This window comes from Melopsittacus undulatus, chromosome 1 (genome assembly GCF_012275295.1).
Source record: "Melopsittacus undulatus isolate bMelUnd1 chromosome 1, bMelUnd1.mat.Z, whole genome shotgun sequence".
In the NCBI taxonomy this organism is placed as follows: domain Eukaryota; kingdom Metazoa; phylum Chordata; class Aves; order Psittaciformes; family Psittaculidae; genus Melopsittacus; species Melopsittacus undulatus.
The window spans coordinates 118,725,024-118,741,804 of NC_047527.1; the positions used below are offsets into that span (position 1 = coordinate 118,725,024).

General features: G+C 38.2%; 1 protein-coding gene across 1 annotated transcript in view; it reads left to right on the plus strand.

Moving 5' to 3' along the window:
- CUBN (cubilin) overlaps nucleotides 1-16,781 on the plus strand; it is a 143,557-nt gene that overhangs the window by 107,411 nt on the left and 19,365 nt on the right. The window contains exons 53-57 of the mRNA XM_005152954.2: nucleotides 1,782-2,007; nucleotides 4,289-4,476; nucleotides 6,772-6,928; nucleotides 8,483-8,632; nucleotides 16,042-16,242. Of these exons, the coding sequence (XP_005153011.2) occupies nucleotides 1,782-2,007; nucleotides 4,289-4,476; nucleotides 6,772-6,928; nucleotides 8,483-8,632; nucleotides 16,042-16,242 (922 nt within the window). The remainder of the gene's footprint in view (nucleotides 1-1,781; nucleotides 2,008-4,288; nucleotides 4,477-6,771; nucleotides 6,929-8,482; nucleotides 8,633-16,041; nucleotides 16,243-16,781) is intronic.

Below are 16,781 nucleotides of genomic sequence, written 5' to 3' on the forward strand. Positions count from 1 at the left end.
GAATTAAATATTTCCCCATTGGCCTTACCTAAGAAAGAGGGGAAAACAAAGATAATACAACTGAACTAAACTGTGCTTTTTGAACAGGAGAAGGATCCTGGTCTAACTTGACCTCAAAACATGGCACCAACTTTTCCCTTAAACAATTACTTTCTATGTTTACGAAACTAAAATAACTCATGTTATTAGATATGCATGGATAGTCTTACTATCATGTGAATTAACATGAAGCTGAAATACTTTTCATTTCTGCAGAAATGTTACAAGCCACTAGAAAGTTATTTTCATGCCTTAATGGCTAGTCTGGAAGATGATATGATTGCTGGTACAAATTAAATCAATGAGATGCTCATCTTATTTCCTAATAACTATTAACAGGCTGCCTGAGGTGCTCTTTTCTTGAGCCAAACTGTCAGGAGACCAATTTGTGCTTAAATTGGTCCACTGCTTTTTAACCAAGCAGTACTAAACTTCACTCTTCACTCAATTAATTACTTGACTGATCCTTTGGAGAACAGGTCCAATCAGTGATATTTGTGGTTCAGGTCAGAAAAATATCTGAAAAGCAATTCTGTAAGAATTACAGATTTTCATTTGTAATGTCTTTCACTAATTTCCCTATCGTGTTTTCTTTATTCACAACAACAAAGGTGTTTCTCAGAAATGCAAACCTATCGTCCTAATTTTTCTGCATGATATTCTGACCATTGCTTAGGTACTTATTTCAGAGAATACAGTATTGTTTTAGTAGAACACAAAATTTCTATTTAAGCCACAGATTTGTTTAAAGCAGAACTAATCTTAATCAGAATCATATGTAAGTAGATTTCTGGTTTAAAAGGACTGAATAGCAGCCCCTCAGCGAAGGCAGACAAACCTTTTCCAGTATAAGCTGGCAGTTTCTGTTGCTGGTAAGGTTCCAAACTTAACCCATTTGAGCTAAATTTGTATTTGGTTTTTGCCTCAAGCAGAGTTCTTTTGGAAATGAATACACACAGGAAGAAGTACTATATATTTGCTAAACTTTTGCACAAAGATCCCTATGCTGGAACTGGTAAAAAAATACCTTATTGCAACAAGGCCAGGCAGTCATTAGTGTACATCAGTATTTCAACATCAACAAATCCAGGAGGCTACTGGATCAACAAACTAAATCTTTGAACAGGAAATACCACCCATGTGCATATTACTCCAAGGACAAGCAGCAGCAGTGTTAGAAGGAGATAGGGTCAGAAGCTGCCTGCACAGCCTAGCCTATTTGTGGATGCATCAAGGCCCATAGGAACAAAACATGCAAATCTTTCTCTCAGATTCAATTGAAACTATCATTATTTTAACAACTGTTGGAATATTCTGACTCAAAATAATAGGAAGAAAAAAATCCAAGGCTTTCTGCTTACATAGCTACTCGAATCTGCAACTTCAGATTTCATGACCAGAAGCCTTGAGAGCAGGAAAGTGACTCAACATCTGTGCATATTCAAGACCATTTTGGAGCGCATACTGAGCTTCAAACATATGGTGAAGTCTCAGTAATGCCAGGTTTGAACCTGTGCATTTCTCTTTCATTTCTGGTTTCATGCTAAGTAGTTGCTGTTACTTATAGCGGCAAGACACCAAGCAATACTTGCAGGAAAGCGTCAATGAAGTGAGGGTCAGATTTCCAAGCATACCCAGAAATCATTGCGCTAGGATGGTTACAAGATCTGTCTGGAATTGTTTTAACCCCCCCAGTGGTGTGGTTAGCGTTAGCTCCTGAATGTTGCTTTTGTGTGTTGCAGCTCACTTTCACAGCCTTCCATGTTGAAAATCATTCACTTTGTAAGTGGGACTCTGTTACTATCCTGAATGGTGGATCTCCTGGGTCTCCTGTCATAGGAAAGTATTGTGGAAACTCTTCCCCTGGGACTATTCAGTCTGGTTCCAACAAGCTAGTTGTCATCTTTAATTCTGATCACGCAATTCAAGGAGGTGGCTTTTATGCAACATGGACAGCAGAATCCCTAGGTAAGAAAAAAATACTGATTTCATCAGGTCTAACTCCACAGTACATAGCACTGGAAGGCTGCTCTAAGGTCTCCCCAGAGCCTTCTCTTCTCCAGGCTGAACAGTACCAACTCTCAGCCTCTCTTCATTGAGAGGTTCTCCAGCCCCCTTATAGTCTGGACTTGCACCAGTAGGTCCACATCCCTCTTGTGTTGAGGGCCCCAGAACTGAATGCAGTACTGAAAGTGGGGTCTCACAAGAGCAGTGTAGAGAATCACCTCCCTTGACACTGCTGGTGATGCAGCCCAGCGCATGGTTGGATTTCTGGGCTGCAAGCACACACGCTGAGGCCTGTTGAGCTTCTTGTCAAGTCTTTCTCCTCAGGGCTTTCTCAATGAAATAGGATTTGTCCTTTTTAATTAAGTTTGTGTTAAAGAACAGAAGAAATACATGCCAATAGCTCCAGCATTCCTGAGAGAAGCCAGCACTAAAACAGTCAAATATTAAACCAGTGTTGCCTGATTTCACACAATGAAATCAAATTTGGACTGATTTTGTACTTTTTAAGCCTCCCACTGGCTCTTTCTTGATGCCTGTAAATTGATACCATGCCCATTATCCTCCCAGCAGTGGTATCTATTGTCAGTGACTATGAGACATTTCATTTCTTGAATAACAATTGTTTCACAGATTGATTTGGTTTAAACACTTAAAACTACGAAGAGGTCAGTTTTAAAACAAAGAGGTAGACAGAACTTCTCAAACAGCACGTGTGACAACAGCCTCAAACTATTCCACTTTAGTGGAGATGTTGGTACACTGTTGAAGGTGGTACACATGCAGGATTGAATTGACATAATTTGAATAGCTACCTTCCTTCTGTTGGAATTACCATCTCTCTGGATTAAAAGAACTCAACAAACAAAAAAAAGGAAAAGCTAGCTCACTTACTGTCATTCAGGAGGTGACTAAAGGCAAATGTAGATGTGCTGGCTGGTGGCAGGGCAAAATTTGCCTTCCTATCTCAGTAAGGAGCTGGCAATGTGTTCCCTACTGTCACCTCCACCTGCAAACCTGGCTGACGTTGATCACATTTCAATCAGTCAATGATGTAGCAGTATTCTCACAGTCAACTGATGGAGTGTCTTTTGTAAATGTATCAGTAGTCTGTGGTTGCATGAATATACACTGACACTTGAGCAGGTTTTGGCACTGTCCCCTTTTGTCACTGAGATTTCATGTACAAGGAGGGCCACTCTTTAGTGATGCAGTAGACATTAGCATACACATACAGTGTGCGCAGGCATCATTCTTTCTGTGGAAAGGAGATTTCTTTCTTTATATAACTGTCTTCCTTTCCTCACCTTTCTTCTCACTTGTCCACTGAGAATCTCCAGGTTTACATTCTGCATGTGTGACCAAAACTTGGCCTTATATCTTTCTAAACACAATTGGCATCTCCAACATCGAAGAATGAAAAATAATCTTTCCTTTAAAGGTAATATATTTTTTTACTTAAGAGGCAAAAAAAAGAATGTTATAAACCTTTTTTTGCTCTTTACTCATCCTTTTACTGCATCATCTCTGAAACAACAATGGGTTGCTAGTACTCTATGCGTAGACCTAGTAAATTATTCTTGGCATGATTTTTGCAAGTATGCTTCAAAGTAACTAAACATAGTATGTGTAAGAACATGAGGTGCCACAGAGCTGTAACCAGCTATTGCCCCCTTATAAATGAATCTGTTAACAATTTTAAAGGCATGTTTTTCAACTCTCTCCATAAATCCATTGAAATCCACAGGGCTGCCTGGGCTGGAGGAGAAGTCACCATTTCACCCATGGTAAACAGACATAGCTTGAGTAGATTCACATATGGAACTGCAACATTTGCATGTTGCAGAGTGAGAATAAAAAGTATTCAGCAGTAGACAGTAGCTTTTTTTATTTCCCTATGGTGCGTTTCTGAATGCTTTCAGTCATGATGTGCGTGCTATGGGGTGTGGAAAGGAACCTGCGCAGTATTGGGAGAAGCTCCTCATTAATGTATTTCTGACCCTTACTCTCTCCCTTTCTAAACAATACTCACTTCTGACTCTCAGGAGGATACAGATGGACCAAAACAAATGGGTATGAACTGGCAAGGAGAAGGAAAACTAATTAAAAGAGGGCAAATGCAGTTTGATTGGGTGTTGGTGCTTTCCCCTCTCACTCCCGCAACCACAGAAGGAAGCAGCCATTCCAAGCTGATGCCAACAGGAAATATTTGAACATTTCTCCCACCTATTGCTATTTTTTCCAGGATGTGGTGGAATCATTCATTCAGATAATGGTATGATCAAGTCTCCTCACTGGCCTCAAAACTTCCCCATGAACACCAGATGTACCTGGACCATCATTACACATGAAAGCAAACACTTGGAGGTGAACTTCCACAATAACTTCCAGATTCCAGACAGCAACGGGAGCTGCCAAACCAGCTATGTGAAGGTAAAATGATCTTGGCATTAGATCAGTAGAGCAGTGCTTTAAGAAGTCATAATTCCAGAATCCTGTTTTGTAATTATCATGGTTAGGATTGCCAGGCACAAAACATAAACTGAAGTCCTTGTACAAATACCATCAATTTTCTGTTTGCCTTGTGAACTGGCTTGTATTTACTTTAAATTTTTATCAGTTCTTGAAGTTCCACCTCCAGCAGTGTCTCATCACCCTACATACTGCTCAAAAAATGAAAAATATGAAAAAAATGACTTCAGAAACAAGATATAATAAGAAAATATAGTGTAAAAAAAAGACCCTTCAGTTATTCCAGTGAGTAAAAAAACCCAGGAATTTCATTCTACTGTTCTACAAAACTTCTTTATAAGTGTACAAACTGTCCAAGTTGCACTAATCCTTTTTTTTTGGTACAAAAAAACAAAGATAGCATTCTTATCTTTCATAGGTTGTCAAGAGGCACTTGTTTTCAAAGCAATACAATGGAATGGACATGCTTTGAATTTTTTAGTGTCATTTTTTTCTCAGGCATTTGGCGTATGTTCAGTGATTTTGTGCTCATTTTCTCCACAGCAGTACAACTCCCACTTGAAATAAAGGGCAAACATAATTTGACAACATGTAGGAAGACTTGAGGAGCTGTACAGCTAATCTGTACCTACTGACTGACAAACCACAGTTACACTAATTTTTTAAGGCTCTTGAAAAGAATACTGTTTGATTTGCTTTTTCATACCCTGCTCCACTGATTAATTGATGTAATGTGTTACAATTAACTTCTCTAATATGAAAGCCTTAATGCCACCCAGTAAAGGTGCTTTAACTTCACATTTCTAAACTGTCCTAAATGACATCGTCAAACTATGTCAACTGGAGATATTCTCCATGCAGAAAAATATGAAAATATTGGTTTTGTCCACTTCCGTTTCTGAATGCCCAATCTGAGCTCTATAAGGGTGTCTGGATATGAAAAAGTGTGGAACATGTGCAAGTTTCTTCCACACATTCCAAGCTGAGCAGCCAAAAAAGAGGAATCCAAAATTAATAGTGACTTTGCGAAAACTTGGCCAGGACATAGACTGTTTATATTAATCCTTTGAGCATCCATTGCCTCAAACACCTGGCCAGATGAATGAGGTGATTCATATGCCTGCACTTACAAAATAACCCTTGGCTAACCCTTTCTAGAATGTTTCTTAGGGCTATCACAATTTCATGTGGTTGTTCTAGTTTCTCTAGACTTCTTTCGAACACATTATTTAAAAAAATATATACTATTTGGTTTTAATATATATATTTAATATACGTTACCAGTGAAAAAAATGTTCAAAAACATCGATCAAAAATGAATTTATTGTTAGACTAATTTTTTTTTCTTTTTTATTAAAACAGACATTTTAAATGCTTGGCAATAAACATCCTGATTCAGGAAATTATTTAAGCACTTAGAAATATCAAGCATTTATGCCTATGTTTCACTTTATATGTGTTGAAATCCAGTGCTTAAACTGTGAGCCTCCAGTACACATATAAGTAATTACCTGAAGAGGGTTTAATTTCAGTACCTACCTAAACTTTCATGTGCTTCTTGAAAGCATGGTTTTATTGAACTTCAATGGACTATTGGTTCAGTTGAAGTAATATTTTAAAAAAAGTATTTTTTAATTATATTTTTTGTGAATTATTTTGTTAAGCCTCTACATTATTTGATACTTGTCATTCAAGAACAACTAAATGCAATATAACAAAAATAGAAATAAGTTTTGATTAGTAAGACTAGATATTAAGCATCCAGGTCTTCTCTTTTGAGCCTCTATATTACCCTAGCATAACAGCTTTGGTTTTATTGACTTATGAATAATACAAGGATTGCATTTAATAATTCATTGTATACATGGGTGTTTGTTCATAGCGTGTATGGAGATAAGTGAGCAGAGACAAAATGGGAGTAGATAATGATGTGCATAAAATGTTTTCCTCTGGTTCTCTGGACGTGATCTATGTTGACTCTGCTATCAGCAGTGGTACAAGAAAATGACCCCCAGATGACCTTCAGAAATCCCTGGCAATCTGTTATGCACTGTGATTCACTTCTTGGAGAACTCTCCTTTGTCTCCACAGAGTAAATGCAGAGTGACTAGCTCCAATTTAAACCTCTAAGATTCAGTATGAGATGAATCTATTGAAAGTCTGTGGAAGGAACAATTGCATATGCAGTTCCTGGTGGGTTCCCACAAACTGCATGGGCTTTGAAAGCACTAATCCATTTCCGTCTGGGTTTGTCAGGTGTGGAGAGGAAATTCTGAAGAAAAAGCAGCTTTGTTAAGCACAGGATGTGGAAGTTTAGCTCCTGATCCTGTTGTTGCTCCAAACAATGTGATAACTACAGTATTTCAGTCTCAGGATGCTCCGGGGCCAGGTTTCTCTGCATCTTTCACAAGCAGTAAGTAATATTAAAGCCAGATGGCTGCTTTATTAGTCCATTCTGGATTAGTTTGATCTGTGTGTAGCAATTCAGACCTCAGTCCAACATGGCATTGAAGCCTCTGCCGGTTTTTTAAACCAAGAGTTTCCTTACCAAATGCAATGGAGCTACTGTGTGCTCCAGTGTTTGACTTGCCAAAGCCCCTCCATGCAGCTGTAACTTTGCCGTTATTTGTAGCCACCTTTGCCTTTTCAGTGCACTGAAAAGAAATTAAAAGACTTTAAATTTTAAGAATTCTCTTCCCTGTAGTTAAACTCCTTGGAAGCTAACGCTATAATCTTCCTAAAAAGGAAAAGGTTCTGCTCTTCTAGATTCTTTTTCTTCTTCGTTTCAAGGAACATGCTGAAACTGCAGTAATTTCTCCTGTGTATGGAATAGCCCATGCACATCACAAAAACTGCTCTCAGGAGAAGAAATGACTCCTCACCACCCACTCTGGCCTTTGTTTTGCTTTGCCTTGTTGTACCTGCATTTCATGTAGGCCAAGTGGCTTTTCTTGGGGGGGCCTCTCCAATTCTTTAACCCTGGAACGTACTTTATGACAGTCAAACCCACCAGAAGTTTAGGAGGTAGTGCTGAATTGCCATCAACTATATGGTTTTTTTGTAGGATGCTGCCAAATGAAACCACTTTACCTTCACTGGATTCAGATTAAAACAGAGAAATTGGGTGCTTAGAAGAAGACATTATTGAAGTATACAGAATTCTGAACTGAAACTGCTTTTGTTTTTATGTCTGTGTTAATGTTGTCAGTAGCAACTAATAACTTCCTAGTGGAGGCAAAGACAAGTTTCATATGCCTGCTCCTAATCTTATACCAGCATTTCACTGTGCACTGTACTCTTTTAAGCCTGTATTTTAAAATAAAGAGAAACCCCAAGGCCATACAAGTCATTGGAATCAGAAGGAGCTCCATGAAAATGAACAATTATGTGTGCTTGAGAGGTTTAAGGTGGCAAACCTTTCCTTCCTCTGCCTGTAGCAAAACAACACAGAGATGGCTCTACAGCAGACTTCATCCTCCAAGCTGTTGGGCATGAAGCAAGAATGGTACCACTTGGGCTAACACGGGCATTTTCAAATAAGGCTAAAATGATAATGTGCCCCAATAACCTCCCATCCAATTCAGGTGCATCTGTAAGTTACTAAGGTGTTTTGAAATGCACAGGCTCCAAACCTGTAAGAACAGCAGTGCTGTGTCCTTCTGGTCAGTGGGCTGAGGGGCTACGGCCTGGTGACTGCTACTGCTAAACCCAGGATACCTGGTCTTATCCAAGACACTTCAAGACATTGTGTGAGGCTGTAGATAGGAAGGCCCTCTATTTCCCCAAAACACTGCTCTGTGTGTGCATAAGACCTGCCTTTGCTACCATGATACATACTACTCTCTTTTTTGACCAGCCTTTTAAGGAGAGATGAGGTCCTTGTGTACATTACTGTTTTTCCCACTACAAAACTGAAATGATGTTATCACCTGGATTAGAACTGTGTCTTATTTATTTCTGTTTGCAGGATGTGGAGTAAATTTCACCAGCCCTGCAGGTCGTATTGTCTCTCCTAACTACCCTAGTCAGTATGATAACAACTTGAACTGCAGTTATATCATAGACCGAGGACCACAGTCACTGATCATCCTGGAGTTTGAGACTTTTCACTTGGAGGGTAAGCAGTTCTTGATAATTTCAGTATGTACTGTGAAGTGCAGCTTTTCACTTGAAAACAATACAAGTATTTTATAATGGAAAATGGTTAAATTTGCTCGTCCATTCTGAAAATCATTACAAACAAACATTTACAGAGGTAATTTCCAGGGGCAGTTTTGTGTCACTGAAGAGAGAAAATAGATTTCACCTACTCGATATCTTGAAAAAAAGAAATTGTGGATTTGCTGTGTTGTTAGAGTATAAGAGTGACTGTGGCCAATTTTGGTCTTTGTTCCTGCCTCTTTTTTTTTTTACCATTGAGTGTTACAGTCTTTTTGATCTTAGGCCAGCTATTTTGCTTTTCAGTGTTTCTGCTTCCATAACAAATAACATGGACATAAATATACTCGGGTGTTTTACAAGGATGTATATACATATAAATGTGAAACTAGGTGAAAGGCCACAGTAACTGAAAACATATAAAAGTTGCTACCCTATATATATGCATGAACAAAAGTTCCTCTTGAGATTTGAAAACACAGAAGCATTTAGCCAAGAAATAACAGGTATAGTATCCTAGTCTTATTGGTGTGAACAATAAAACCTTCCCAGCTTTGATAGTATCAATTGTTATTGGTGGGATGTGTTGATAACACAGAAAATCAGCATGTCTGAATTACTTGGGTGGCCTCACATATTTTGAGGCCATCTTAATTTTGTTCCCTTGAAGTCACCTAGACAAAGAGATTTTTGAGTAATTTGTTACTAAAATGGGGTGTGTAATTCGAATTTTCCTTCAGACCAAGCAATAAAGTCAGAAAATAGGCTACTTCTATTTTCTTTTTATGTTCTCAAACTGTTTTGAATTTAAAGATATTCTGGCCCAAACTGAACTTAGGTCTGAGAAAAAGATTTGATTATGATTTTATCTGATTATTTTATTTGATTTTTATTTGATTATGATTTTATGATTTTCATCCCCTAATTAAAACTGCTACTTTAAGAATGATTTTTTTAATTAAATGTAAACCACAAAATTTATTTATGTAGAAGAGCAGCAGACAGACTATTTCATTGAATCAGATGATGCCAGTATTGACACCTTTATGAATACGTTACTGAACTTTATTCTGTTTGTGTACTCAGTTAATTTATAAATGGATTCAAGCTTTTATTTTAAAGAAGGTTGAAGCAAAGGTAAGTGATACAGACATAATAATAAACATAGAGCTAAACAAATACTAAAAATATTCTACTTCTTGCAGGTCAATTTGCTCCTTTATTGTTATAGGCTTCCTAGGCTAAACAAACTAAAAGTCCTTAGTCACATGGAAGAAAATAACTCTGGATATGAGCTAAAGGACATCTGGTTATAAAAGAGGAAATATAATCGTTGCACCAAGAGAGGTTTAGATTGGATATTAGGGGAAATTTCGTCACCAACTGAGCTGTCAAGCATCAGAACAGACTTCCCAGGGAAGTGGTTGAGTTACTGTCCCTGGAGGTATTTCAAAGATGTGTAGTGTAGATGTGGTGCTTAGCGTCAGGATTTAGTGGTAGACTTGGCAGTGCTAGGTTAATGGTTGGACTCGACAACCTTAAAGGTCTTTTCTCAACCTAAATAATTCTATGATTCTATGATCTTACAAACTGTCAGGCAGAAGTGAAAACTTACTGAGCAGTCCCTCTTAATATGTTTAGCACATGTGTCTAAGGGTTTCCAGCATGAATTCCCTTAGTTCTTTTGCAAAGGCAGGAGAATGTTTGGCAGCATCTGTTAAAAGCATTCCTAGCTATTCTATATTCATACTCTGCTGAGACTGTTACTGAGTATGGCCTTTAAAATTTTAACCATACTAGTACAGATGTTCTGAATTGGGTTTTTAAGTTTAACTACATGTCCAATTCACTACCTATTTGACCTCTCAAAAGAAATCTAATTATTTCCTGTGGTTGTTTAGTTATGTAATGAATTATACAAAATAATGCCTTCAAGGCGTACATCTCATTGCCTTTAACTGGTTCAGAGATCTTTTCCTGAAAATTAGAAGGCAGAAGGTAATTGGCTATAGTGCAGTGACACATTGGTGACAAATTGTATGACTTCATGGGTAAGTCACAGATCTCTGCTGTACAGTAGTTATGTTTTCAAGTATGATGAGACACCTGTTCTGATTATAAAGAATGACTTCAAACAAGGCAGTTGACCCACAGGAGTGATACAATGTCAGTATCTGGAACCAAATGAACATGACATGCATGTGCTAAATATTAAATATGTATTAAGCACTAAATATAGCAAGTAACAGGGCAAAAGAGAACTGGAGGAAAATTCATTATTTTTAACGTTGTGATCAAAATTTTATTTAAATTGTCTGCTGGTAGTAAAAAAAATTGTTTTTATCTGACTTTGGGACACTGAAAATAGACATCTAATTTAGATTATCTTCTATCTAGATTTATCTCATTTTGATTTGACTGATTCATGAACTTGCACAGGTTGCCATTTGCTTCTGGTAGTACCATCTGCATTGTTTGCTTGGTTATTTTATAAACAACCAAAAAATGTGGATGAGTTTATTTACCCAGCATCACTTCTGTGACAGTGATAAATGTCCCTTTCCATTTGTCCCCCTCCTTGTATCAAAGGTCTGCACAAATAAAACATATTAGAATTAGTAAAAAAAAAACCTTATCTCAGTAGACTTACTATCCAAGAAATAATAATTAACGTCCACCTTTTATTCATAAGCTTTATTCAGATTAACATCCCTACAAATACATCCCTACAAATACACTAGGACAGCTGCAGTACTGTATTATGAAATGGCTGTAATGCATCTCAAGTATGAGTATAACATCTGATAAAGTCTGAGTTCCAAATAATGGAAAATTAGGGGATACGTCTGCAATATCTGCTTTTAGAACGCTGTCCATATTAATACTCTGTCCTTATTAATACGCTGACCTGGAAAATGTTTTAGTAACTTATTTATCCTTTTTTTCTTTTTCTTTATTTTTAACATGTAGCTATAATTTTGCAATCTGGGATAAGGTCATAGCTTCATTTTGGAGTCCTCTCTAACTGCTAGCTTAGCTGCTACTAGGCAATTCAGAAAATAAGTTTAGCAATAGATTATTTTGAAAGAGGAGGTATATATATGTGTGTGCATATGTGCAGTGTATATATATATATATATGTATATATATATATGAAAGACTTGTAATTCCTTGCTTTCAAAATATTATCTTGTGCTATGGAGATGGTTAATATATTGCACAGTAGTGTATAGCTGCAGAATACTTCCCCTACATTAGTAATTACTAATTGTTATACTAAAAGCTATAGTTGTGAAACAAAATTTTATTTTTCTAGATTTTACAGACTTTAAAAAAACCCACAGATTCTGACGCAATACCAAATGCAACAGAATCTATGGTTATAGACAGAAAGATGGAAAAAGGACACTGTTATTAGTGATCAGATAGTTAGGGGGCCAAATTCAGTCAAGGTGTTTGTGTACGCATCATATCAAATACATAATTTTATAATGATGAGACAGAAAAAAAATTTGCTAAATGTAAAGGAGATAACACTAAGGTCTATTTCAGAATGTAATGTAAGGACAGCGGAAGCTCTTATCATATGAACTTTGGAGGCAGGAGTCAAGGCATCAATGTTGAGTGGTACCAAGAGACGATAAAGTTTGAAGATAGGTAACAAAAAGCCTTGAAAAAAAATACATCAGCAATTCAAAGACAGAGTGATATGTCTGTAATGTCAGTCCAAATAGTTGTCTATTCAACACTATTTGGAAGAAACATTTTCAAGGCTAGAGGAACAAGTGCTACAGGATCCATGTGTCCTGGGTTCAGCAGTAGCAGTCATTTTTCTCCTTCTTAGTAGCTGGTGCAGTGCTGTGGTTTTGACTTTCAGCCTGGGAACAGCACTGATAATACCGATGTTTTTAGTTGCTGCTCAGTCATGTTTACACTGACCAAGGATTTTCTGAGTCTCATGCTCTGCCAGGGAGGAGGGGAAGCTGGGAGGAAGTAGAGACAGGACACCTGACCCAAACTAGCCAAAGAGGTATTCCATACCACAGCACGTCATGCACAGGATGTAAAACTGGGGGCAGTTACCCGGAAAGGGAGATCACTGCTCGGTCAGGCTGGGTATCAGTCGGTGGGTGGTGAGTGGTTGTATTCTCTTCCCTTGTTATTTCCCTTATCATTATTATTATTGATGCTAGCAGCAGTGGTTCGTGTTATACTTTAGTTACTGGGCTGTTCTTATCTCAACCCTTGGGAGTTACATTCTTTCAATTCTCCCCATCCTTCTGGGAGTGAGAGGGGTGGGTGGGAGGGGGGGAGTGAGCGAGTGGGCTGCATGGCAGCTGGGCTTAAACCACAACACCATGTTAGGAAAATCACTATTTTTCAGATGAAAGTCATAGATATGTGAAAGGGTAGCAAAGGTTTTATCTTAAAGATAGTAACTGGAAACACTTGACAATATTTACATCTGGCATGGATGTGAAGACCTAGAGAGATTCAAATTATAAGCATGGCTCTAATGAGGGCAGGCAAAATGATGAGGCTGCAAAGAAAGAAGATGCAAGGTAAGATTTCAGAGGGGAAAAAAGCTCTCCTGTGGTTTCACTGACAGACATAAATAGGATTTTAGTCTGAAGAGGCCTGGAGGATGGAATTAGACTTATGGGGTCATCAGCATAGAGATAGTAGTTGCATCTGCTCTTGTAAATGAGCTTATGCAGAGCTAATATGGGGATAAAGAGAGAAAGTCAGGAGAGGAGATGTCTCATTTAATCCTCATGGGTGAATCAGAAGAGAGAATACAGTAACACCAGAAGGATGAGCAAAAGCCCTTAGTAGACAAGGTTTTACAAAGAAAATCAGTGCTAGCTATGTGAAAAGTGCCTGTCAACTCAGAGGATGTGGGTCTGACATCTGGCTAAGAAACAATCTCTGGAGACTCATAGAAACTGTTCCATTATAGTGCAAGGGACAGAAATTGGTCTAGAAAAGATACAAGATAATAGAATTAGAGGAAATAAACCACAGAGGAGAACTCCTGATGATATGCTGACTATGTGTAGAGGCTGGAAGTAAAAAAGGAGATGGAATAGAGGAACCTGAGTCTGGGGATTACTTACAGAATAATGTATATAGTATGGTGAGAAATTTAGGAAAGTGGAAACAAGAGAATGTGTTACAGGCTAGAGATTAAATAGCCATCAGTCCTGTCAGGATTAATTGGTCATAAATTATATTGGCCCAAACAATGAGGATTTAAAGCTTGACATTAAGCCTTTTGCTCACAACTTCAACTATCTTACTCTTTCCAGTGCAGCAGTTCAAAACAATTTGTGACTGGTATTGTGGACCTTTGCTTTGCTGAGAAATACCTTTCACTCTATGCCTTTCTTTGAAGTCTTTTCAGAAAAGGACCCGGGTGCCTTTCTCTAATATTTTCTATTTGGAAATTGCACTTTTCTCTTTTTTTTTCATTTTATTTTATTTTAAAATCAATTCTGTTTTCCCATTGTATCCTATTATTCTCATCATTGGGTAGGACGTTAAGAATATTTTTAATTAGTTAGTTTATTAACCATGCAAGCATCTATCTAATGTGGCTGGTTGTTTTCAGCTTAGATCCTCTTATTAGAGTCAGACAAGCACCATATTTCCATATTAGCATAATTGTAAAGCATGTTAGAATACATTGTCTTAATTAAGAGAGAAGGAATTAAAGCTCCAGAGAGGATCTAAAATATATCTGACTGCTGGGATCACTCTGTTGTTCTTGTAAAACAAGATTATCACCCCATGCCTATTTGTCATCCTGTTCAATAGGAGTCATCCTGTTTCCTACAAATCTAGGAAGCAGCTTGTTTGGTCTGGACAATTTGCAGGAATCACTCCACTGTAATAGTAGGCTCAGTGTTTCTCTTGTTAGATAATTCCTTTGCAGTTTAAGCAACTGCCCTATTGTTGCTAACAGGTCGCTAAACATGATACACTTGTGCTACCCCAGCTTCCATTATGCTTGTAAATGATAAAGACAAAGAAAACATCAAGTTGTTCTAAAAGCATAACAACTAATGAAGGTCATTTTTCAGTAGATGTGCTGTGTCTTTCACTGACAGCATTAATCCAGCTTTCTTGTATAACCCAGGTGGGTCCCTTCTGCTCCTTTGGTGGTACCACTCTGTGTACCACCAGCTTCTCCCCATGTTTATGGCTTCCAGCTGGGTAGGGAGGTGGTGACATGGCTCTGAGCTCCCAGGGTGCCGGTGGCTGGTGCTCAGAAGGTCTCTGCCTGAACTCACAGCCCTTGCACTGAAAGCAGAGCTTGTCCTTCTTTGGGGACATCCCTCTGGCATGCAAAGTCAGCTACTGGCCTTCATGAAAATTGTATGCACTCAATACATTTGAGATCTCTTGTCTCAGTCGAATCTGGTTGGAAATTGTGAGGTGGCTGGGAGGTCAGGACGGTAGGGCAGGGAATTAGAGAATGGCTCATTCCTCCAGAAACCTAACTGCACATGGGAAACCTAAAAACAATGGAGATATATAGTAGAATATTACATTTCCCATTTCTGTTTCTTAGTGGTTCTGAATGGATAGCTAATATCTGAATATCAGCTAATGTCACCCTAATATCTGCACAGATTTTCCCCTAAAGCAGATTGTTCACTAAAATCACTGGGTTTTTTTTTTGCTGTTGCTCAGTTATCTCCAAATCTCCACTGACTGACACAGTTACAGTATTTCACTGGCAAACTACAAGATTAATTTTACATTTTTCTTGTCTTCTAACTCAAGCTGAATAATCTGGGGTTAGTTACTGCAAAGTTTGAGGGAATTTAGACAGAAAGAAGTCAGCTCTGAAACAAGTCAGTGTGTGAACTATTTTTTCTTTTAGTTTTCCCAAGTTCTCACTCTTAATAATTTAAAATTCCCTGCATTGAGTGATGATTTCCACATTAGGGGAAAGAAGTATCTGATATCTGGTTGCCTATAACAAAAGGTGCATTGCTTTGATCTGCGGAGGTGATCCAGGCTTCTGTTAGATACTCTCATCTCCTCATAGATGGTGTTTACTCAACTATGACCTGCCATGAACTCAAAAGGCCTGGAGCCTTTTCCAGATGGTAGATCTCTTGAATGAGACCAATCTGATGTCTTGCATACAAGGTGTCTTTGCCTTTTTCTGCCTCAGGTTTTCTGCATGTTAAAAATTGATATTTGCTTCCTCAGCAGGTGAATGAGATTCCATTACTAGAATGGAAACTAATATAAAATTTAATTCTTATCCTCTGTGAGATCTAGCTACTTGCAGCTCAGTAAACTTTTCACATGCAAAATATGCTGCTAATACTTCTGCATTATATGTCCATGCAGCCCCAGCACTCTTGAGCAGAATTTGTCTTTATGATGGATTAAGCATCTTCAATGGGACAATGGTTACCCCACATCCTCTCATCACTCTCTGTGGTAGTGAGCTCCCTGCTCCAGTCAGTGTCTTTGGACCTATGCTGCTCAACTTCTACACTGACTCCCACATTGCAGGCTTTGGATTCCAGGCAACATACAGAGCAATTGGTGAGTAGCCACTGTCCTGTGCTTTAGATGGTGGAAATATTCCAGTTGGAGAACGGTTCAGTGTAGGAAAAGTTGTACCTCATTTTGGAAATACCTTACATGGATAAAGGTGGTTCATATTCCTTGTGCATTTGCCCAGAAGAGCCCCCAGGAGCAGGATGTGGGACTGTTTGGTGCGTGCTGTCACTGACTGGTGCGTTACCTCACAATTCCAAGACACTACATAGGACCAAGTCAGGAACTAAAACACTTTTTGTTTGCTGTAGAAAATAAACGCAACCCATTTTAGCTGTGTTTTTTTTGTTTGTTTTGGGTTGGGCTTTTCACAGTGTTTAAGGAGAACCATCACCAGTGTGTTTAACTGGGTTTAAATAAAAGATTGTGTCACATACAGGAGAATGGTCTGAATCTTAGTTGTACTAAAACTACTTCATATACAACATAGGAACCAGAACAAGATCTTTAAATGGACCCAGCTATATGCCTCCATTTACTGACCCACTTGCAGTGCCAGGTATTAATGTACATAAAAACTGGCA